This window comes from Lichenostomus cassidix, chromosome 2 (assembly GCF_008360975.1).
Source record: "Lichenostomus cassidix isolate B80296 chromosome 2, HeHo_3.0, whole genome shotgun sequence".
Lineage (NCBI taxonomy): Eukaryota > Metazoa > Chordata > Aves > Passeriformes > Meliphagidae > Lichenostomus > Lichenostomus cassidix.
Window position 1 is genome coordinate 19,676,882 of NC_139482.1, and position 23,673 is coordinate 19,700,554.

General features: G+C 38.1%; 2 protein-coding genes and 2 long non-coding RNA genes across 9 annotated transcripts in view; 1 reads left to right on the top strand and 3 right to left on the bottom strand.

Moving 5' to 3' along the window:
* The window catches only part of SLC39A12 (solute carrier family 39 member 12), a 50,973-nt gene extending 42,870 nt beyond the window's left edge, over positions 1–8,103 (bottom strand). For all 4 annotated transcript variants that reach the window (XR_014849713.1, XM_085050585.1, XM_085050583.1 and 1 more), the window contains exon 1: positions 7,968–8,103. The gene's annotated coding sequence lies outside the window, so the exon portion shown is untranslated. The remainder of the gene's footprint in view (positions 1–7,967) is intronic.
* Positions 8,104–8,524: 421 nt separating this feature from the next.
* On the bottom strand, positions 8,525–15,312 carry LOC146440909 (uncharacterized). The gene is made up of 3 exons (XR_014849715.1): positions 15,231–15,312; positions 14,256–14,472; positions 8,525–8,825 (listed from the first exon to the last, which is right to left on the bottom strand). It is a non-coding gene; the product is annotated as an uncharacterized LOC146440909 (long non-coding RNA).
* A 1,099-nt stretch (positions 15,313–16,411) lies between these two features.
* On the top strand, positions 16,412–23,438 carry LOC146440910 (uncharacterized). The gene is made up of 3 exons (XR_014849716.1): positions 16,412–16,536; positions 21,959–22,013; positions 23,324–23,438. It is a non-coding gene; the product is annotated as an uncharacterized LOC146440910 (long non-coding RNA).
* The window catches only part of LOC146440911 (macrophage mannose receptor 1-like), a 33,619-nt gene continuing 31,748 nt past the window's right edge, over positions 21,803–23,673 (bottom strand). For all 3 annotated transcript variants that reach the window (XM_085050590.1, XM_085050589.1, XM_085050588.1), the window contains one exon: positions 21,803–23,417. In XM_085050590.1, coding sequence (XP_084906716.1) covers positions 23,218–23,417 — 200 coding nt within the window. In that variant the 3' untranslated portion in view covers positions 21,803–23,217. The remainder of the gene's footprint in view (positions 23,418–23,673) is intronic.

Consider the following 23,673-nt stretch of genomic DNA (forward strand, 5'->3'; position numbering starts at 1 on the left):
ATGCCAGTCTTAACAATATCACATATATTAAGGTTGCCAATGAATTGAAATAAATTAATATTATTGAAATTATCTGAGTTACATGTAAGAGCATAGAGTTACATATATATATAAATACTTGTGCCTGGAACAAGACTTGGTTTAGTTCAGGATTGCAAAATTCACCTGTTGGCAAGACCTGGAAATCTATGTAGATTAAAATAGAACAGCAAGAAAGAAATATGTTATAGATTATTGTACACTCTAGGCCAGCAAAGCCTCTTATATTTTAAGAAATACACCTCCAGAATTAAGAAATACACCTACAGAATTAAGGTGACATTTATCGTCCTAAAATATTACTGTCATAAAAATTGTGTTTTGAAATGAAATGAAAGTGTTCATTTATATGGAAAGTGTGATGTAAAACTTAGTTAATTGCCTCCATCTGACTACAGACTTCTCCCTCACACAGTGTCTCTATTGCTAACTATCTGGTTTTATTTAAAACAAAACAAAAAAAGAAAACCAAAAACATTGAGATGTAGGGATAACCATCAAGACTATTCAATGATAGCAATTATTATTATGAACTTAGAATGGGAGATAGTATCTTGGGCATGAAAAAGAGGAGGTTTCATAAGTATGGATGTAATGTTGCTCATTTTTAATTTAAAGTACACATAGGGAAAATGATCTTGTGTTCATTCTCAGGAACTTTAGCAGCGTGACTTTTCTGATGGTGTCTAAGCATTAAAGTGAGGCTACTAGACCATCAAGTCAGCTTCAGTTATCTCACTTCCTCTTATACTAACAGATGCAGAAATCAGTTCCTAAGGTTTTCACACTGCCTATTGCGTGGTTTTGTTCTGGAGAATTATCACACTATTATGTATATTGTTTCTTTTTTGTTCCATTACTTTTCCAAAGAAACTGGGCTCAAAAACTGAGTTGATTTTACTAACAGTGTCTTATCCAGTCCAAAGCACTTACAGTCCAATTATATATGATGAACTATTAATTTAAATATCCCAAATGAAATATTGTGTAGTATTGCAGCATAGAATACTGAGTAATATTTTCATGGAAAAAATGGGGTTTAAAGCTGAAAAATAACCTTTTGAAAATTATACTGTTCATCCTGTGGGAAACTGACACATATTGTGTGTTGCATCCTCAGCCATTGACTTCTGAGCCCAGCATATTGATTTGTTCCTTTCCTGTTGATACTCATCAATTTGTGCTTGAAAACCACTCCAGTGTTCTTTATTTGTGTATCGTTTCTTTATGTGAATATTCATAAAATATTTATAAATAATTTTTACTATTGGACAGATTGAGATAACAAGTGCTGACTCACCTATTGTTTTTTAAACTATGACTCAGTGTTCAGTTGTTCTAAAGAAATTCCACTCCAAATAGTTACATGAAGTTATTATAGTGAAGTTCTGGCATATCTGATCTACTGCATGTTCTTTGTATAGAAGACCAGTCATTTAAAAACAAAACAAAAAACCACCTTTCTACTAGTGTATTAGTTAGTCCCTCTTTACCAACTTTGAAATAGAAACAATGGCTTATTATATAGCTAAAAACTTTTGATTTCATAAAAACAGAAATTAACAAAATTTAGGGTGAGTCCATTCTAGTTGTGTAGATGCATTGAATAAATAACAATATTGAAAATATTCAAATCCTGAAGGTTGAAAATATTGAACATATTGAAAATAAAATCAATATAGATGTAGATTTTAAGAAAATCTTTCTTTCACATGCAATGATACTGCATCAAAACACCTGGCAGTAGAAACACTTTCTCAGATCTGTTTCAAGCTTTTTTATTGTACTCAGGTAAGTAACTATTTGTATTTGTTCTGGAAAATTCAGCTGGAACTTACTAAAAATACATACATAACCAGCCAAGTCTGAAATTGAAGTTTGCTCCAATTCAAAACAAAGGCACAGAGTAAACGGTGTAACTATAAAGACAATTTTACTCTTAATTCCCTTTAGACAGCTGTTCGTTATGAACTGTTACATGTTCTTCAGCTATTGAAGTTAACAGCAGTGGCATGACCAGCGTTCTATCCCATTCTGAAATGTCTTTTCTAGTTTCCACTTCTTGTATCAAAGCTATATACACTGCTCATTTGACTGTACTTTAAAAATCATATATCACTGTGACCATAGCAGATCATGGAGGGCTCTGAGTTGGAATGCAGATTTCAAGTGTGGACCTGGGACTCTGCCATTGTTAATAATCTCAAAAATCTCTTTGCCTGAATACTTTCTGCCACCTCCAGAAAACAGCTGAAGCTGCAGCAGAGTTTTTTGCATTAGGGTATTTTTGTATCACAAACAATAATGGGGAACACACTTCACTTACTAGTGGAGACAGATGTAGGGATCCTGGCCATGACAATGAGTAGGAATAAACAAATAAATAGTGGTAATGCAGACAAATTTTGAAGTTAATACATAATGCTGCATTTCAGGGCTGAAACCCATCCTGTTGGGAACCAGACCAGAACATTCTCTAACACAAGTAGTAGTGGGAAGGTATCACAGCTCTGGGATCTGAATTTCTTCAGTCGTGGAAAGCCTAATAATACTCAGCTGCACGTGACCAAGCACAACTCTCACTCATTGAGAGGTTGGTTGGTATTTTAAGCTTCAATAACCAATTTTGAACCGTTACAACCCAGATAATCTGTGGCTAATCAGTACCTGTAAGCTCCCACACACTGTTCCAAGAATTGCTTGTCTGAATTTTCTGTTTATTTCCAATTATAGAGTCCTGCATAGGAAACCACAACAGTCTGTATTAAAGTAGTCTTTCCATCAAAAGAGCAATTGAAGATTTAAAGTAAATAACTCTTCTAGTTCCTGAACAAGCTACTACTTATCTTGAAGATGCTCCATTCTGTATAACACTTCAGTGTCGACTTACCAAAACCAGCTGTTTGAAAACATGTTTTATGGAAAATTATACTTCTTTTAGAAAACTAAAGGTAAGATAGAAGTTGACTTAATATAATTAAAATATATTCTTAATCTTGCATATATACCTTCTGTTCAGTTATATGGAAGGATATTCAGTTCACAGTTTTTAAGGACAGAAAGGATCATTTGGGAACATTAAACGATTTTGAATTAAAGCAGGACAAAAAGATTTTCAAGATTTTCTGTAATAAATTCACTAGAAGTTTGCATTCTGTGATTTATTTATGTACAAAATTCAAAAATTATAACTAGAGTGTATACATTTTGGTGGGTCTGTGGCAACTATAATTTTAGAAAATCCTGAAATGCTAATTTCAGAGCTAAAGATAATAAGCCCAGCTTAAAGCTAACAATTTGATTAAAATGAAGTAAAAAGAGCAAGAGCTAGAAATCCACACAAGTAAGTGGATAAGTTACATCTTAAAAAGCAAAACAGCAAAGAGCAGCACAGTGACAATTTGGTACCAATAGTCTCTCTGTAAAGATTTTTCAAGCCTTTCCTTCTGATGATCAAATTTTTCCAAAAGCACAGAAATAGGATTTAGCTTTTACTTTGCTCCTCATATCTCATCACTATAGATAAGGACAAGAAAAAAAAGATTAAAAAAAAAAAAGTCTTGAATTGCAGTTCATGCTAACTCTTCCTAAGCAAGAGCTTGTACTTTGATTCAGCAGCTGAGGAAGCTCTCATGTGTGCTATGGATTTATACTGAAGGGCTCAATGTGAGTAGTTTGTGAATACTGAAGTAGAAACTTTCCTGGACCTGAGGGTCTGCTACAAGCAAATTATCTGCTCGGTGTGACACTAACCAAGCCTCCTGCAGCTCTAAATTTGCTGCAGTTCTTGGTCCTGCACTACCTTCCACACATTTGGAAACAGATTTTGAAGTATGTGAGAAGAAAGTTTATTCTAATCAACCTCTCCCCACTGCCCTTTTTAAACATACACACACACCCACACGGAATCTGGAAAAGCATAATTATAAAGTATAATCCTAATTTTCACATTTTATTCAGATGACCGTGAAGTGAGTAATTATTAACAATTGGATAATTGTTAATCGTTAATTGGATATTGTTATATGTAATTCTTACATTTAACAATATACAATCTGCAACCCAGTGTGAGGTTCAAAGTGGCCAAGTAGAACAAGTCAATGGTTGGCACTCATAAGCTTGAAAAAGAAAGCCTAAGTGGATTAGTATGCAGAGCATTAGGGCATTGAAGTAATTTTCAAAATTAACTCTCTACAAGGAGGGTTGGGGGATTTTATTAACAGATTTTTTTCCTGCAGAAATCTTGGACAGAGCTGAAGAAGAAGTTATAAGAGGAAGAAAACTAAGGTGTTTATGTAAGAGGAAGAAAACTAAGATTCTTCATAATCTACTGACAAAGTGAAGAGAAAGGGTAGTGTGAATCTGTATGCACTTTCAGATAAGTCTAGAGAATGGATAGATCCAATGTACTGGCTTTCCTCCCCTTCTTCCAAGTGATGACTCATTGAACTGTTTTGCTTTTAAGTGACATGGAACTCTTCCACAAATTTTGTCAATTAAAGTCAATAAATGACACTAGTGTATAGGCTGCCTGCACACTGTTCTGTGTATGTATTAACTTCAGTTTGCCCTCTTGCTGAAGAAAGAAATTTGAGATGCACCTCCCAAAGACTACTTTTACTGTCATTGAAAGAGAAAATACATGTGCATGAGAGAGGAAAAAGTAGACCCTCTTCCCTTTTGGCATGCTCCTGTATGTTATCTCTTCTTTAACATATCAACAGAGCTGAACTAAATCTTTCAGAATTCCAATTTCTTGCTTTATGTCAATGAATCAATTTTTTAAAAATCTACAAACTTTACAGTAAAGCTGACACCCTTAACCTGCCTGCAACCTTTGGTCTCTGATCTGAATATTTTCTGTAAAAGCATAATTCCAAAAAGCCTTTTTACATATACATAAAGACCACTAATGCTCTTTCACCCATGGTTTAAAAAAACAAAACAAAACAAAACAAAAAACTCTTTGCAACCTTTTTTATTCATAATTGAGTATAGTTTTAATTACTTATCTTTCTCTTTAATTTTCATTTCCCCCCCCTAATTTATAAAAGGAGGGATTTTTGCTTTTTTTTTTCAGTGTGATTTCCCGAATAAGTGAGGGTTAAGCTGACAAGATCTGTGTGTGTGTGGCCAGGGTGGATCTTACCTAAATTTGCAGTACATGTAAGTATCTGGACCAGTCACCCTAGCATCCCTGTACAGTCATTGGAGACTGAGGCATTTTAGGAGGCAGTTTGTCAGGCCTATTCCACAACAAACTTTTGGATGAGTGGAACTGCACTGTAGCCTCTCTAATTATAACTTCTTTGACAACTAAAAGAGGCTGGAGAGATTGCCTTTGTTGTAAACATCTGTATTATTAATTACATTTTGCCAATTAAACCCCTCCCTGTCCCTGTATGAATTCCCCCACTTTTTTCACCCCAGTAAGTTGTTAACAATTTTGACACTTCTAAATGTATCTGAAGAGCATAAATCTCAAAGATTCCTGCAAGTTTTGTGCATAACAAAGGCTAGAAAAAACATGTTACTAGTACCTATATGCAGGAAACCTGGAGACATAGGACTCAGCTATAGATATGAAATAAACAAAAAGAAATGTTATGAAAACCATAAACCATGCTATTAAAAATGAAGAATCCAAAGAAAAGGTCCAAAGCCATTGTACACAATCATTTTCATTGCATCTGATGCTTGTTTCATTTATAAAGGCTTTCAAGTATTTTTTATATTCATGAAAAAGAATTCACTGATTGAGAGGAAGTATAAAACTATGTTGACCACTAGAATGTAATGAAGCAATCCCTAATAAAATGCATCTGCACAAGCAGCAATTTATGATCTCAGGAAAAAAAAAGTCCATTTGCTAGTTCAGAACCAGATTTTGTTTTATTTGTTCAAAGAAAAATACAAATTTTTACAGGGTAGAAGGTCTAGGGATCTTTTTATGAAGTGAAAACCACAGTAATTCAAGCCATGAAATTTAGAAATCATGTATGAAAATAATTTTCTCTTATTAATGACAATAATTGCTGACATCAACATCATTAAGAAGACAGAAATAAAGCGTTTAACCCTGTTTTCTTTTAATAGTTTTTATTTTTACTATTTGAGCTATATAAAACTATATTAAAGATCATGAAAGTAGACAAGCTGCAATCACCTCCTTGCTACACCATTTTACCAGTGCTGCCCTCTGCTGTGTGGAACAGTTTCCAAGTGTCTTTATTTCTTACTAAGCTGGTGAATGATAAGTTTTGGAGAAAAATGTTTAAGTGCATATGCCAGATTGCTTTTGTTTATTCCTCTAACTGGCAATGAGGTTTATTTGGCAGCAGAGGAATGTGAATTTTCCAGCAGGATTTAAAACTGTCAAAGTAAATAAATTATTATCAAAGATGATATATGATAGATAGAGGAAATGTATTCTCAAATTTGTTTTGCAAAGTAGAACGACTTACTTCAAGAGATACTTTGACTCAATTAAACATGCTGCAATATCCATGACATTAATGTTAATGCCTTTTTAAATGTCATCTCTCAATGAATGTTATAAATGAGGAGGCAGTAAGAACAGAAAATCCAACATGAACAGTCTATGAATTCATATCCTTCTTCAGTACAGCTTGTATCCAACATTGCTCTCTTACTCTTTTTCTCTTTTTTTTTTTTTTTTAAATCCATCCATCCATCTGTACATGTCAGAAAAAAGTGCTACTCTTACATACCACATTCCCAACAATAATAAACCTATTATGCAACTTGTACTGCAGGGTAGCCCAGTTACATTGTGATGTAATATTCCTTTGCAAACCCACCCTCAAATGGGTACACATCCAACTACTTCTGCATTCAACTAATAAAAGGTATAGACAACCACGTGATGATTAACAATAAATAAAAAGTAAAAATGAAACATTTTAATTTTTTCAGCACAAACCTTAGCTTAGGCTAACCAGTAATTCAGCCACATTCACAAATTATGAGCATGCTTTCTTCTTCCCATGCATTTTCTGAAAGATCTATGGTTTTGTTGAAAACCCCACAAATGTCCATGGCTTTTGTCAATTTTATTCTGTTTAAAAAGGCTCATATTTTTAAGTACTTTTTGACTGGAATAATCAACAAACTATAAGGTAAACCTTATGAAGAGAAGGATGGAAAGTGAAATTAGAGGAATAACCCAGAGCATAGAGCCATGAGGGCTAAGAAAAACTCTACTGGCCCTAAGATTGTTTTACCTTTCTCAGCATTACATCACAACAGAAAATGCTATTTAGCCAGTGCACTCAAGCCTGACACTGTTTGGGGTCCATTGCCCTCACACCCCCAGCACATGGAGTCACTAGAATTAGCTGTTAGAGGGCACACCCATGATAGTTGCCTTTAGTATATGCTTATAAACATTTTCCAAACATTTAGCTAATCCCTCTTTGCACTGCCTTCATAAGATCCTGTGCTAAACAAAACTTTAAATTCCCTACCTAGAATGTAAAATAGATGTAAAATAGGATTTTCTTCCAACCTTTAAAATTAATTTCCTCTTAACTTTCAATTAGTATACTGTAAAATTTGATCAATAGCAGTTCTGTATCCATTTTATTCTCAACTTTCACGATTTTGTAATCATTACAAAGTCTCTGATCAGCTTTTTCCAGTCCAGATTTACATATTTGCCTTCTAATTTCTCTCTCATAAGAGAGTTGTTCTATCCCTAAATAATTTTGCTTTCCTTTGTATCCATTCAAGCCCTGTGTCCTTCCCATTTCAAACAATACTCAAGATGTGAGTAGTGCACGACACGCTTCACAGCTAAAACTGAATGTACTTAAGTGGGTTTTATAAGCAGAACTAGCAGAACCCTTTCTTTTCCTCCTGTATTTCTAAGCAAGAACAAATAGCAGGCATTTAATTTAGTTTATCACCTTAATATAATGCAGCTCCTGGAATCATGTTGTTTTGCAGGTCATCTTAACACTGGTATTGATGCATAAAGGCAGTAGTCTGCAACAGTTTTCACCCTTCTCCCACGTGTTCTGCAAGGTGCCTGGCTCTAAAAATCAGAAAGAAAATCAGATGAAAAATGTGTGCTCAGGTGGGGAGGTGGTAGAGAAGTATGGCAGGATGTACACTACAGTTTATGGCTAGTGAAGATGAGGGCAGGGAAAAATATACCCTTCTTTCCAAGAGTCCTGTCTCACAGCACATGCATTGCAATCAGAAGGTAAAACAGCCTCTTGCTGCTGACATGGGAGTAAGCTCTAACTAGGGGTTCACCTGGTGACTAAGCATTTTAAAGGAATTTACTCGAACTATAAATTAATGTTGCTTGTATTTACTAGAGTTGTACATCAATGATGTATCCTGTATTCCTCAAGAAATCTTGTTACTACAAATTCTCTTTATGTCTTGGGGCACATTCTCTGTGAGCCACCTCCCTTGCTTAGCTGGTGCTGCTGTGCCTAATGCACCCCAGGACATGGTTGGCCCTCCCAGCTGCCAGGGCACTGCTGACTCATGTTTAGCTTGCCATCACTAAATTGCAAACGAAATGCAATCTTTGGTGCACTTAAGAAAATATCATGTCCCAAATTGAAAATATTAAGTTAAACTACCTACTTTCAAAGTGTTTGCAAAGATATAATTTTCCTTTTATGTTATTGTCTTTCACATTTCAGCTAGTTCCGTATAAACACAGGATACAGTTTGCTTTTGTCTTCTTCTGGCTTTTTGAGCAATAAAGCCCATTTTCAACAGACAACGCGATTGAAAACACCATTAGTCTGAAAGCAAAAGAAATTAAAACAGTCTGTGCAGTGATTCATGTGAAACAGGAATATATTGTCATCTTTTTTGTAGCGGCTTCTTTCAGGTGCTGTTAACACACCAATAGCACACTATACTGGAATAATGCATTAAGAACGTTTTTTTGTAAGATGGTGACACAGCATGCTGTGCCCATAAAGGGTTGAGAAATGCTCTACAAATAAGGGAGTCGCTGCCCAAGGGAGTTTAGAGCTGTTACTCATCACACCAAGAACCCAACAAAGCTTTTTTAGTTAAGACTCATCTATACTCCCCAAGATCTCTAAGTCTGTACCTGCACAGAAACTGCACAAAGTAGGAAATGCTGGACATATGTATAGACACATCCTATCTTGTCAATTCTGGGTGATCCTGTTGGCTATGGCTGCCAAGATAATACATCCACTATTTCACTTCCACTATTAATGTAGTTCAGCAAAGAGAACTGGTATGGATGGAGTCAGTGAGGGGGTGCCAGTGTGAGGGAAAACTAGATAAATATACTAACCTCCTTTGTAGACTCAGGTTGCATTTTCCTATTTGCCAGCATGAATTCAGGTGCTGTTTACGAGAGATGGGATAGTATACAGTATACAGGCACTGACACTGGCAGCTGCAGAAGCAGCGCTGCACACAAGAGCAGATGTGCCTTGTCACAGGGATTTGCACAGGTGTGACAGTAAGGGCAGTACTACACACCAGAGCAGTGGGCATGCTACCAGGACAAGGTGACACTGCTTGAAGGTGGTAACTTTGAGTGTATACACCAACATGCCAGCCTTTGTTCTGCTAGCCTGCCTAAAACTCAGTCTTTGTATAAAGACATTGGCTGATAGCTTCCATTACAGTACTGCTGTTCTCAACCATCTGTAAGAGAAAATACTCTGTGGTTTGGCTGTTGAGTGTTTGGGATGCACTGGGGTCATCACTGATGAAATTTTTAAGGTTCCATTCATCAAGAAAATGACCATTAGTGCTTCTAGGTCTGATAGTCCTCTTAGAGAGGCTATAACCTAGACCACTCTGTAAGAGCACAAAATTCCAGAAACTTGAAGAGGAATCTAGCCTTATTCAACTGCAGGAAACTGAAGAGAACACCTGTACACTTGGACAGATTCCATGACATTTTATTTAAATATTACTTTCAAGTAAGTGTTTTGAATTTCAATTTCTAGCCTTAGCTGTAACTCAAATTGGGAACTCATCCAGGATGCTGCCCAAGGCTGAGAATCTTAAACTGATGTGTAAAACACCTTCTTAAGAGGTTATTTTAGTAAAGAATCCAGTTAATTTGATGAGAATGGAGCTCTTAAATCATGTATAGCAGGGGACCATACATGAAACATTAAGGATTACAACAGCAGAGTAAAAAAATATTATCAAGACAAAGAATTCATTAGTTTGATTACATATTATTATACAACTATGGAAGACAGCTTCAACACTGTCACTGAAATCTACCAAGTTTTTATTCTTAATCTGGCAATAGAGCCAATGAATATTCATGAACTCTTAACTTGTAGTGATTCCACAGTTCATTTGTCAGCTATGTGATTTGCAACATTGCCATAAAAATCCAGACTTGTAGAAAAAGTCAAAGAAAACTAACAGACTGTGCAAATTTCCCTTCTTTCCAGGTTGTTTCTTACTCCCTATGCAGCAGTAAAGTACAATACTGAAGACCCTGCTCAGATTTAAATTCATGTCCTTTTGAGCAGGGAAAGCAACTGACCACAAGAGAAGTTTACCATTAAGAGCTCTGTTATTTGTACTTTTCTCTGATTCATCGCAGTTTAGACAACTGGCTTTAATTTTTTTGGTTAAAAAGATGGCACTTTAAATTGCCCATAACTTATTTACTACAAACTAAAGATAAAACAGTAAAATTACTGAACATACCAAGTACTGCACCTATAACTTTGTATAATGATTGCTTAATCTTGGAAATAATTCTAGATTACTTTCTTAATGGTTTATTACTAAGTGCTGGATTAATGTTTAGTATAAGAAAAAACCGCTTCTAATAAAGACAAAAATGTACAACTAGATAATAAATGATTTAAACTGTATAGATTGAAAATATTCCTATATCCAGAAGTTATGCATCGGTGAAATAAATCATAGTAGTTTGCTACCACCGATTTTTAATAATATTTGTTTTAATAATAAATTGTGGGATATGCACACAAGATAAAATTACTGAAACTTCTGCTGAATTTATAAGACCGTAATGGATTTTGCTGACAAGGTTATTTGCATAAGGGCAATATATGCTGTTCCAAAACCAATTTAAATACAGAAAATAACTCATTGGTTGGGACTTATATTTGCCATGCAAAATCCATCACAACAGATGTCTCAAATCCATCATAACAGATGTCCCTCAAATTTCTCAAGAAAAGAAAGATAGTACATCAGTTAGATGCTCACAAATTATTGGACTTGAACCCACCTACCAATTCACCTCATTTATTATATTTCTATAAGGCTCCAGTCCTGCCAGTTACTGCATGATGTGCAGCATAGAGCACTTTAGTAGAGCGAGCAGAGCCTACAGAGGAGCAAATAAATCCAGTTTGCATTAGGCACAATAAGACCAGCTTACATTTTTAGCAGCAGTGAGTTTCACACAAATTTCTTAGGAAGCAGCTGTACATGACTAGAGGCTTGTTTACATATAGCACTTTTACATCAGTTTTGAAAGTGATATTTACACTGGTTTTAGCTAAAGCTTAAAAAAGAATGTTAAAGTATCATTTGTGGTAATATGAAAAAACTTCACAGTTTTGCATTTTAACTGATGAAAAGTCAAGTTACATTTAATGAACTTGAGTGTGTCCAGTAGGCACACATCTCTGAGTAAATGATAAGGTGGTTGAATGGATTTTGGTTAGAAGACTGCTATCCCGAAAAGCATTATTAGTTGCCCTATCCTAGGTCATTATAGGTTAACTAACTGGCATTCCAAGTATCCTGAGATTTGAAGGACAAAGCATTTCCAGCATGCTGATAATGACAGTGCTGGAAGTTCATTACTTAGTCACAAAGCAAGATTAAAGGATATTTTTAATCTAAGTGAGAAGGAATAACAGGCCCATGAAGGAAACCTTGCAGGAAATAAGAGCATATTTCTGAAACAAAGCGGATGTTACAAGAACAAAGCAAGGAGACAGTTTAATGTGTTTCTGTTGTTGATGGTAGTGGAAAAATATGTAATCTCTTTGTAAAATACTCAAAAGATATGGTAGAAGAATAGCTTGACATGAATTGACTCAGATATAAGACTTACAATCTGGTCTCTGATTAAAGAAGGCAATTATCGTGTTGTTTTCTGACCTTGTAATCTATTAATCACTTGTGTTATATAAATATGTATTTGAATACAAGCAAGCTGGCATAGCCCTACATACTGGCTAAGCATCTGAATCAATGGAAATGTATAGTAAGTAGAATCACAGAATCATAGAATGGTTTGGGCTAGAAGGGAGCTTAAAGATCATCTAGTTCCAACTGCCCCATCATGCACTAGATCAAATGAAACACTCAACATCTTCAGAATACCAAATGTATGGATTTCTACTCATGTTCTGAGCTTCTATCAAAGCACTAGTATGGAAGTCCTCAAGATAGTCCCTTAGTAAAAAGAGCTGGAAGCCACCTCAGTTGAAGTACATCTGTGTTTTTTAGGGTTACAGAAAGTGTCTTTTTGTTAGTCAGTAAAATCTATCTCCATGAATAATTCCATACAAATAAACAGGTCATATTTCAGGCTTGTTTTCAAATGTTGGAAAACCATTATGTAAGCAAGCATGGAACTTCAATGTATATTTTCTGCAGGAGAATACACATTTGGCCATATCTTATGAAAACATACTTTTTTTTCCAAGAACAAATAAAACGTTGCTATTAACTGTCAGAATTCCTGAGTTAGCTGACCATTTCAGACAGTAAAGAAACAATTTAAAGGAATCATCCCAGTGGACACATGAGAGAGAGAGAAATACATTTCATAGCCCTCTGACATACTCAGTGTAATGTATTTAATCCCTTCATGTCTTTCCAAGGACACTACACCTGCTTTTGTGAAAGCAGTTATGAAGAAAAAGGTCTGTTGCTGAAACACTGTTATTTGCAAAAATAACAGAGTACACAGGCAGTAGCTGAGAGTCATGTCATTTTTAGAAATATTTCAAGCATTTGACATGTCTATTTAAAAGACATGTCATAGTCAAATTTGATACTCAAGATTTTGAAGCTTATTCTTTAACTGAATGAAGCTCACTTTTCAACTTTGTCACTAATAACAAGAAGAATTAGTAGTGCTACTGTGCCTCAAACCAGAAGTCCATGTATTAATCTGCTTTCTCTCCTACAGAGTCTAATAAAGGACACTTAGAGAAGTGTACAAATAAGCATATAATGAACGATTCTTCCTTGCTATACTACCCTGTTTTCTTTGAATTAAAGGTTTAGGAACCTCCTGAACCAGTGGTTTGTCACATTTGGATGACTGTGCAAGAGTCCCTGTCAACCTCTTCTCCAGAAACAGGGCAAATCCATTTTTGACAATAGACTATCCCATGGCATAAAAAGCTCCTGATTTTGTAGGCTTCCATAATATTTAACCTTAATCATCCTGTCTTATAGCTAAACACTACTAGTGCATTTAACCTCCTCACACTCAGTAACCCTGTAAAAATGTTGCAAAGTTTAACTGAACTTGTATTTTACTTTGACTTTCACAAAATTTAGTTTCCATTTTATCTCATAGCTCAGCAGCGGAAAAATTTTCTGCAGGTATCCATATTCAAGCTCTAGTTTTGACAACAACAAATACATGTGAGCAATCAGTAAAAACCGTCATTACCTCTTTCTTCCAGGTGATTCAGGAGTTTTTAAATAGCACATTATCTGTATTCTCCACATTTATTGGATCCTTCTAGTAGAGTTGTTAGACCTGATTTTCTAATACAAACCCCACATTTACTCTTTTATAAGCTATCACAGGTATCTCCTAATTCTTTCCTTATTACTGTTTTTATCAGTCTACCTTATAGAAAATTAGATTAGCCATCTTAAAGTACTCAGGAAACACAGAGCTTGTTTTAGAGACTGATGTGGTATTTGTGTCTTGGTATGCCTTTGGGATAGCAAATGTTTTCAAGAATAGATTATATAATAGAGCAAACAGCAATTTCCAGTTCTTTCAGAACAACTTCTAGGATACTTAATTTTTTTTTTCTTAACGTATGTATAATTTGAGGAGAATGTAATTAGTGTTGCAGTGACCTTTACCCAGCATAAACTAACAGGGCCTTATGTTATTGGGATGAATTAGCCTTCTGTTGAGAGTTTTCTCCAAAAAGCAGTGATGCACATACACATGTGCTGCCTACATGACTACCCACCCATACGATAAACATAATTCTTTGTGCAGATAACTGAAGTCTTCCATTATTCTTTCTTCATTTGAAGTCTCTTCATCTGTTGTAGTCAATAGCATCTTAGCGAACAGTTTAAAGAGACAACAAAACCAGAAATACTGTTAGCAATTACAGTGATGCTCTCTGATGTGTCAAAGCCATATTGCTTCTAATTGCAATTCCATTTCACTTCCTCAGAAATCTGTAAGGAAATAAATGTACCTCATTAAAGTCTTAAAAAAACCCATAAAAACAACACAACGGACATTTACTGAAAGACAATAAATGGACATTTACAGAAAGACAAGTGATGCAGTCAGTGAAACATTTTCATCCTTAAGAACATTAAGACAAAAAAGTTGGAAATAAAAGTGACCATATTTGTATCCCCAAAAGGGGCAATTCTGGTGTGTAAACAAGTTTCTGAAATTGATCCAGGAGAATTCCTGTCAGTTCTGTGTCTCTAGTGATAATAAGCTAATGCTCCTTGCATTTCTGTAGACTTTTCAATTTTAAGATTTAAAAGCAATTACCTGACCTTGATAATGCTTGTGTGAGATCAACACACATTATTATCCCTTTATCAGCAGGGGAGATGGAGGCACACAGTTTTTCATCTGACATATAATGAGCTGATTACCAGAACCACCAGTGAATCACCCTCACATTCTCTCTCTCTGTTGTTAATATTGTTCAGACTAACTAACAAACTATTCTAATGTCGTGCATGATGATAAATGCCCACCTGGAACATTGCAGTGATGGCCCTACAAGACTTGTGAAAAGAAGAGGGATGAAAAAAGGTAAACTGAAACTGAAGAAAATTGTCATTGTTTTACTAGTTCTGCTACACTTACAAGTCAAACATAAGAAAAAGATTGTACGCACAACCTTGAGCTAAAAACCAGACAATTTTAGCTGGAGAGAGAAGACCACGACCACCATTATCTCATTCGTCACCTAACAATTACTGATGGGTCTGAAGCCGTTCCCTCCCATCCGCAGGGCAGCCCATCCCTTGGCCCAGGCCCTGCCTCCCCTCCCCTCCCCTCACGCGTCCTGCTGCCATCAGCCCAGGGGCAGCGCAGCGCGGCCGTCCTGGGCACGTCCTGAGCACTGCGAGCCGAGGGGATTCGCGCCCGCAGAGCAGAAATGCTCCATGCCAAGGCTCACATGCCGCCTTCGGCTCCGGACAGCGGCAACAGTAGCGCCGGGCGAGCCCGCAGCCCCGAGCCCGCAGCCCCGAGCCCACAGCCCCGAGCCCGCAGCCCCGAGCCCACAGCACCGAGACTCCAGCCCCGAGCCCGCAGCCCCGAGCCCGCAGCCCCGAGCCCACAGCACCGAGACCCCAGCCCCGAGCCCGCAGCCCCGAGACCCCAGCCCCGAGACCCCAGCCCCGAGCCCGCAGACCCGAGCCCGCAGCCCCGAGCCCGCAGACCCGAGCCCGCAGCCCCGAGCCCGCAGCCCCGAGCCCGCTGCCCCGAGCCCGGCCCGGTGCGGCCGCTGTCCCGCTCGCTCGCTAGATGGCGCCATCGGCTGCTCTGGGGCGCGCGCCACGGCCCCGCACGCCATCGCGGCCGCTCTGCCCTCCGCCGCCCTGCCGTACTCTGCCTTGCCCTGCCCTGCCCTGCCCTCAGTGCCCTCAGTGCCCTCACCGCCCTCCGTTCCCGGCTCCCGACCCACACAGCCCCTCTGGCTCCCGGGGCTCCCGTGCAGGCGGCAGGGGAGGCTTCCAGTGCGTGCAGGGCGGCGGGGCCCTGGGCGGGTGTGAGGTGCGGGCTGAGCCGCCCTGCCGGGATCATCCCCCGCGTCGGGGAAGGCTGCGGAACTTTGAGCCCGGGGCTTCATGAATGGGACAGAAGAGGGTTCAGGCAGTGTCCCCTCGCTTTGGGGCGCTGTTCTTTGTGACGCCTGGCCACTTCAGACGGCAGCGTGGCTGCCGTGGGAGAGGGAGAGGATGGCCAAGTCACGGAGTCGCCCCAGGCTGGGATTGAACAGAAATCACACAGTCCAGCCCCTGGCACCGAGCGGGGCTGTGAATGTCTCCAAGCCTGAAGACTCCGCAAGCCCGCCGTGCCAGCCAGTGTCAGTTTCCGAGGCACACAACAAACGATTTTCGTTGTTGTTCGTTGTTGTGTGCCTCGTTGTGCAGAAGATACACTGTCTAATGATCATTCCCTCAGCCCACTAAGCAGTTATGAGAGACCATCTAGAAGTAACCCAGGATGGGGAGGATCCTTCTGCAATTGCTTTGCAGTTCGAGGAGGTAACAAGAGAAGCTTATTGTCAGCTGGTCTTTGATGAAGCCGTCACCTCAATACATGGATCGTGGAATATTGGGATACCAGTGCCAACTTGTCATCTGAATGTCTGTGTGGGAAAAACATTTCTCCATTCTGCAGCTTCTGTAGAAATACCTGAAACCGTACTTAGACAAAGTCCAAAATAATGTAAACCATTAGAGTTCTGTTTCTGTTGAAAAAGGGATCAAATAATGAAGTTGAACAATTTCCTCTGGCTATATAGCAAAGTTATGAACAGGAATTATGCAATCAGGAACAGCTGAAACCCACTGGACAAAGCTAATGTTCAATTAGGAAAGAGTCGCTTTGTTGTGCATGAGTGCTGATGAACATAAAACTATATAATCTGTTTAATTTCAAATAATCTTTTTCAACCATAAAACTCTGGAAAATATTCTTAAGTATTTAACAAAACTGCTGATATTATTAAATGAAGAACTTACATTTAAATATCTTTCTCTATGTAGCTCCCAAACTTACATATGGTAGATAGGAAGAGTCTGAGAAATGGAGTGAGTTTTCTCTTAGGGAGTCCTACAACTATATGACAAGTTAGGTAACTGCAGTAACCAGTCCACTTTCCTTGATGCAAAAAGAGGTACTAAAAAGCTGTGATATAAAACTTGGATCTCTTCCAACATGTAATTTTTGAACTTAATACCAAAATCACAATAGGGAAAGAAAATGAAGGGGAGAAGAGAGGTTGTTTTTAAGAGAATGGTTCAAAGCAGCACCAGAAAAGGTTCCGACTGGACATTAAGGAAGCATTTCTTTACCAATAGGGCAGTCAAACACTGGAGCAGGTTTCATAGAGAGATGGTCAATGCCCCAAGCCTGACAATGTTTAAGAGGTATTTGAACAATGTCCTTAACAATGCACTTTAACCTTTTGTCAGACCTGAATTAATCAGGCAATTGGATTAGATGGTCTTTGTAGGTACCTTACAGCTGAAATAGTCTAGTTCTGAAGGAGAAAGGAAATAACCTAGATATTGGTGGTAATCACCACTCCTAGTGACTGGAAGCAGTTGGCTGCTGAAAGTTATCTTGTATGTATTTTGGAGGGTGAAAAGTGAGTGACCAGTGTTCCTCTGAAAATGTTCTAAAAAATAATTGTTGAGACAAAGTTTACAAAAATGGTGAGGTTTGGGAGACTAAAGTAAAGAGTAAAGAGGATAAATCAGGGAAAAGGAGGAGAATGTAACAAAAAGGAAAGTAAGTTAATTTCATAGAATCCTAGAATGGTTTGGGTTGGAAGAGACTCCTCTGCCATGGGCAAGGACATCTTCCAGAGACCAGGTTGCTCAAAGCTGCATGCAGCCAAATCTTGAACACTTCCAGGGATGGGCCATCCACGACTTTCTGGGCAACCTGTTCCAGTGTCTCAGGACACTCACAGTCAAGAACTTCTTGCTAACATTTAATTTAAACCTTCCTAAAGCCATTCCCCCTTGTCCTATCACTACATGATCTTGTAAAAAGTCCTCCAGCTGTCTTGTAGCCTCCTTTTGCTACCGGAAGGTGCTCTAAGTCTCCCTGGAGGTTTCTCTTCTCCAGATGGAGCAATCCTGTCTCTCTCAGCCTGTCTTCATAGCAAAGTTGTTCCAGCCTCCTCATCATCTTGGTGGCATCCTCTGGGCTGGCTTCAGCAGGTCCATATCCTTCCTGTTCCAGTGACCCCAGAGCTGGATGCAGCACTCCAGGTGGGTTCTTACCAGAGAGCAGTGGAGGGGAAGAATTCACCTCCCTCAACCTGCTGCTGACACTTCTTTTGATATAGCCCAGAACATGCTTGGCTTTCTGGGTTGTAAGGGCGCATGGCTGGCTCATGTCCAGCTGATTCACCATCCCTGAGTCCTTCTCATTCGGGCTGCTCTTGATCCATTCTCTATCTACCTGTATCGGCCTATTTGTGCAAATAATTTGAAAATTATCTGTTGATACAGTTCAAGTAATGAGCCATTTCTGGTCACTTTTTTACCAGTAAAACATGGCATCATTTGAAACCATTAGGAAAACAATGCTGTATAATTCAGGAATTATATAGGAAATATATCAGGAATGTTTCATACATTGTGTGAGGACAGCATTGGGTGGAGTGGCTGAGAAATATTGATAAAATATTAACAAAATATTAATGAGTAATGGTGTTTAAGTGATAGTGAAGATTTATCTATGACATTATGTATCTATGACATAAAATTTATCTATGGTATTGTGAACAGAAATTGGGCTTACAGAAATTAAAAACAAATTCTGTCCAGATTTACCTGGAATAAAAATTGAACAGTTCTTGGTAAACAACAATTATCAGCTTAGCATCAAGATCATGGATACAGTAGGAAATAGAGGGGAGAAATAAAAACAGATTGTAGCCAAAGTAGGTGTAGTAGTTTTATGCCAGTTCATGTCAGTCTGTGCAGAATAGGAGAGGGAACTTTTAGCAACAGCACTTGGTATGGGACTGAACAGGACTTTCATGCTCAGTTTTTCTACTTCAACTCTATGCATCAATGATGAAAACAGAAGTGGCAGAGCCCTCATTTCTGATGCTCAGCACAACTTAACCTTCTCAAGGGTTCACTGGTGTGAACACATCAGCAGCTGCTCAGGAAAACAGTTTGGCATACTTTAAACACAGAGATTGTATCAAGACTATGAGCAGACACACTTCACTGATTTTTTCACCCGTCCTGGCACTAGGCTAGGAAGTGTTTATGGAAGTAGAAAGGCAGATGCTTGTCTTGGAAATTTATTTGTAGTTTCATAGAAGCTTCTGTCAATGTGTTTTACATTTGCTTAAGTAATGCTGCTTGCTCAGTCTCCATTCTGAATTAATATGAAAAATAAAATCAACAGAAATTTCTGAATTTGACAGATGCTTTGTTTACAACAGTAACAATTTTCAAGCCAGGGAAAAAAAATGTGTATTGACTGGTTTTGATAGCTGTTTTCTGAGGTAGCCTGAAGCTATTGATGATAAATACAACCAACAAAAAGCTATTAGTGTGTGTTGTGCCAAATTGCATAAGATATCAATTAAGAACTGGATTCTGCAGAACTCATTTACTGTGAGATAATTGGTTTAGGCTGTTTTGTGCCAGAGAGGGTCTAGAGTTCTCATCAGTCTCTAGACCAGATCAAGTATTTGCACCCTAATGTAGCCATCTCTCTGTGCTGACCACAGTGATGACCTTGGGTGAGTAGTTTAGCTAGATATGGATGCATTTTAGATATCTACATTATGTGAGATGAATTCCATCCCTTTCAGGCACCTTAGATAGATGAGCCTATGTATGAAAGAGATTATTTTGTCATTGCAAGTGGTAATGATAAAAAACGAGGAAAATCAGGCACGATTTATTTATGAAAATGAAAAATCCCACATACACACATATCAGTATGAAACGTTAGACATCGGTGCTAAAGTGTTTTCTCCACTTTTAATCTGATTTAAACAGCAGCATTCACAATAGGCAATTTTTTTCGTATTCCGAGCACTGAACTAAGAGTGGTTTTAGGTATACAGGACTATTTGAAGAGAGAAACATGCAAGCAATTTACTTGAGTAGAAACACTGGGATTTAGGATAAAACACTGAAAGGAGTAAGGGCCTTCTTTGTATTGTGGAGTTTAACCAAGTTCAACCCAGCCCTATTCTGTGTCTGAGCAATGTGTGAGGTGTGTGGGCAATGTCTTATTCATATCCAATGTCAAGTCCAAATGACAAATACAGAGAAGTCAGTGCTCAGATGCATTGGTCTCTTCCCCAGTGGCTGTTCAGTGGTTTGAGACACTGTAGACTGAATGTTGTGTCCTTGCTCTGGCAATGCTGTCCCACACTGCAAACAGCAGGTAGCTGACAGTGGCTGCCAGGCTTGAGCAGGTCTGGTCAGGACTACAGCTCTCAGCCATCCCCTGTCCCCAGCTGTGAGCACTGCTGCACTGGCTCACTCTGCACTCACTTATTTTCACTGCTGTGCTCCCTGTCTTTCTGTAAAGATGCATTTTGGATCAGCCTTTGTGGTCTTTTAGTACCTTGCAGGGAGATCAGCAACATACTTCATGTCTAGCCTGTGATCCTGTCCAGTTCTTGTTCAGTCTTGTTCAGTCCAACTACAGAGTAGCTGTACATAAAAATGTACATATATCAAAATATTTTCATATGATAACTCATGGAGCTGGCATGCAGAGCAGTGTAACTGTTGAGCTCTCTGTGCTTCCTGTGTGGTGGTGATACCAGTCAGGCTTGTCCTCTGAAGGTCCCAGGCTGTGCTGAATTTGGTCAACAGAATACTTCTCTTATGAACTCTCAATTTTTATTGTTAACTTACAAATGCCTTTTAAAAAACTAATCTTTTCTATTGTGCGTTTCCTTTTTTCTTTTGGGAAAGGTAACTTAAATTTATCAGATTCAGTGAGCTGAGCATGTATGCAGAGTAGGATCCAGCAGCATGTACTGTTTGCAAACATAGACCAGGAAAAGTGCTTTCCCTACTCAGTTGTCTAAAGGGCAAGCAGAACCGTGTATTCCCAGATATCTGTAGCACATACCAGGAAATACTTTTATCTCTTGTCATCTGCATGGGAAGCAGGTGTTGTTATTCTCATTTGCACAGTTTTGTGCAAAGCTCTCCCAGCTATTTCCTATTTCCTCCTGAAAATGGCAGTGACTTTCTTTATCACAAGGAGTTAGTATTACAGGATTTATTATAGTAACTTAAGGAACTTTTATCCAAAGGCTGTAATCTTTGGGCCTTACAAAGTGTTCAAACAACATAAATTGTGAAATATTTTGTTTGCTTAATTTTTAACTCTATTTTAAGTAACGTGTGGATGGGAGTTTTGGGTTTGGGGTTTTTTGGTGGTTTGGCTTGGTTTGGTTTGGTTTGGTTTGGTTTGGTTTGGTTTGGTTTTAACCAAATCTTGGTTAAAAGACCTTAGGTCTGTATGACATTACTTGGTTAAATAAGAAAGAGAAAGGCATACAATCTTCAGACATCTTTCTATATCTGGGATTTGTTAGAGTTCCTAACCAACTTAGGCAAAGATGTAGAATAATGTGTGGAATACTGTGTTTCTATCCAACAAAGGAGTGCAGGGGAAACACTGAACTCTCAGGAGGAAACATTACCAGGGTGACCCATGTTTTAAGATAGCCCTTGTTAAAACATCTGAAGTATTCCTAGAAGAAGGGGACACTTCCATTCTACGTAACTACCGATAACATTTTTAGTTAGAAACCTTTATTGCTTGATGGATATCTAGAAGAAATGTAAGTAATAGAGATAATTCAAGTGTGTTCTCATGCTGCTCAGGCATAGACACAGATGTCATGGTGCAGTAACCTATTCCACTTATTCCAGATATTTTCTTCCTTTGCAGAGATTTTTAGTGTGGCCTCATCTTTTTTGTCAGTCGGAGACTGCGAGCACATGAAGTGAGTAAGAAATTCTGACAGAAGGGCCAAATAAGGAATCTGTTTCCCAATATGTCTATTTGCTAGAAGCTCCACTGCTCTAGTCCTGCTCCTCCATTTGCTTCTTCAGTGGGGCCTGTTAGTGCCACATGCCCTCTTGTGGCTCGGGGAAAGGTGTTTCCATTCCTCAGGATGGATGATTGCATGTCCTAAAATATGCAGAATGATAAACTGCCCCCTGGGGCAAACCCTTCTACTGTGTGCAGTGGAAGAAAAGCTGAGAAAGGTCTAGGCAGCACATTATCAAATGGAATTACAACAAAAATGAATGTGTTTTCAAAAAGTCAGTGGTTTTATATCTCTGCACCAACAAATTACATAATGCACTGAAAGATAGCCATTTATTATACATGCTTGGATTTAAAAAAGGGCCGCTCTGCATACTGAAAAAATCATTACTGAAATAAAACCCAATGGCAAGATCATCTCCTGTTCTATCTTTATTATTAGTTTGAACTGCAGAAAAATATAGGTATTTGCAGAATACTGGAATAGTGCAAGGCTGTAGGAAGTGGCATAATCAAAAAATTCAGACTAGAGGTAAAATTAAATGAGCCTCTTCAATTTTTTTACAACTTTCTATTTTTTTTAAGCAAATAATCCACAGGTGCAGGTATCATAACAGGTTTTGCATGAATGAAAAGATAGTATCATAAACGGTGAAGCTGAAAACCTCAAATGAGCAGTGTTTCATAGCTTGAACTTGATGATTTCAAAGGTGTTTTCCAAACTAGTTAGTTCTGTGATTCTATGATTTCCATCATAGTCTAGATACCACTGAAGTAACACACAGTGAAAAACAATTTAAAGTTATGAGTAATGATTTTCCCTGGGTGTAAAAAGGAGAAGTCCTACGCTGAGTTAAATAAAATAATTTTCACATAGTAAATATCTGTCAGACTTTTCCCATAACACCTCTGGACCCAACTTTTCAGCCATGCCCATTTATATGAAAAACATATATACACTCCCTAGACTAAACAACTCTGTAACACTTTGGAGGGAATTTTGGAAGATGTATGTGTGTATTTATATAAATCCATGAACTATGTATTTGGGAAGAAAGGAGACTGTTGTCGGGGTAGGAAAACACAAAGCTATGGTAAGATTTCACTGATTCATAGCCTGGTTTTTGTTAGTTGGAACACATGGGCATTAGGTCAGACTACATGTCTGTATGTGCATCTTTTGCTTGAATATCCACAGTTGCTTCTGATCCACTCATTCTGGTTGTAATATGTGACAGGTTTTGTCTTTTTCTCTTCAAGCAGAAATAAATTATACTTCCAGCTCCAACTATAGAAAGGGCTAGAAGAACGAACAGCCAGATCATGCCAGCAGAAAGTACTTTCTCTATTTTCTCTTCTGTAAGGGTAAACAACGGAATCAACACCTTTGATTTTAAAAGATTTCAAAATCTAGTAACAAATGAGACATCTCTAACCAGAAAGCAGAAAAATTCGATGGGCATGTAGATTTTCAGTTCAATGTGTGGTTTGGGTTTTTTTTTTTACGAACAACACCAAACAAAATATGATTCAATCAGATCAAAGCCTAATAATAAAAATATAAATATAAAAGTAAAATAAAGCCCATTATTAAAAATACAACTCTAAATAAC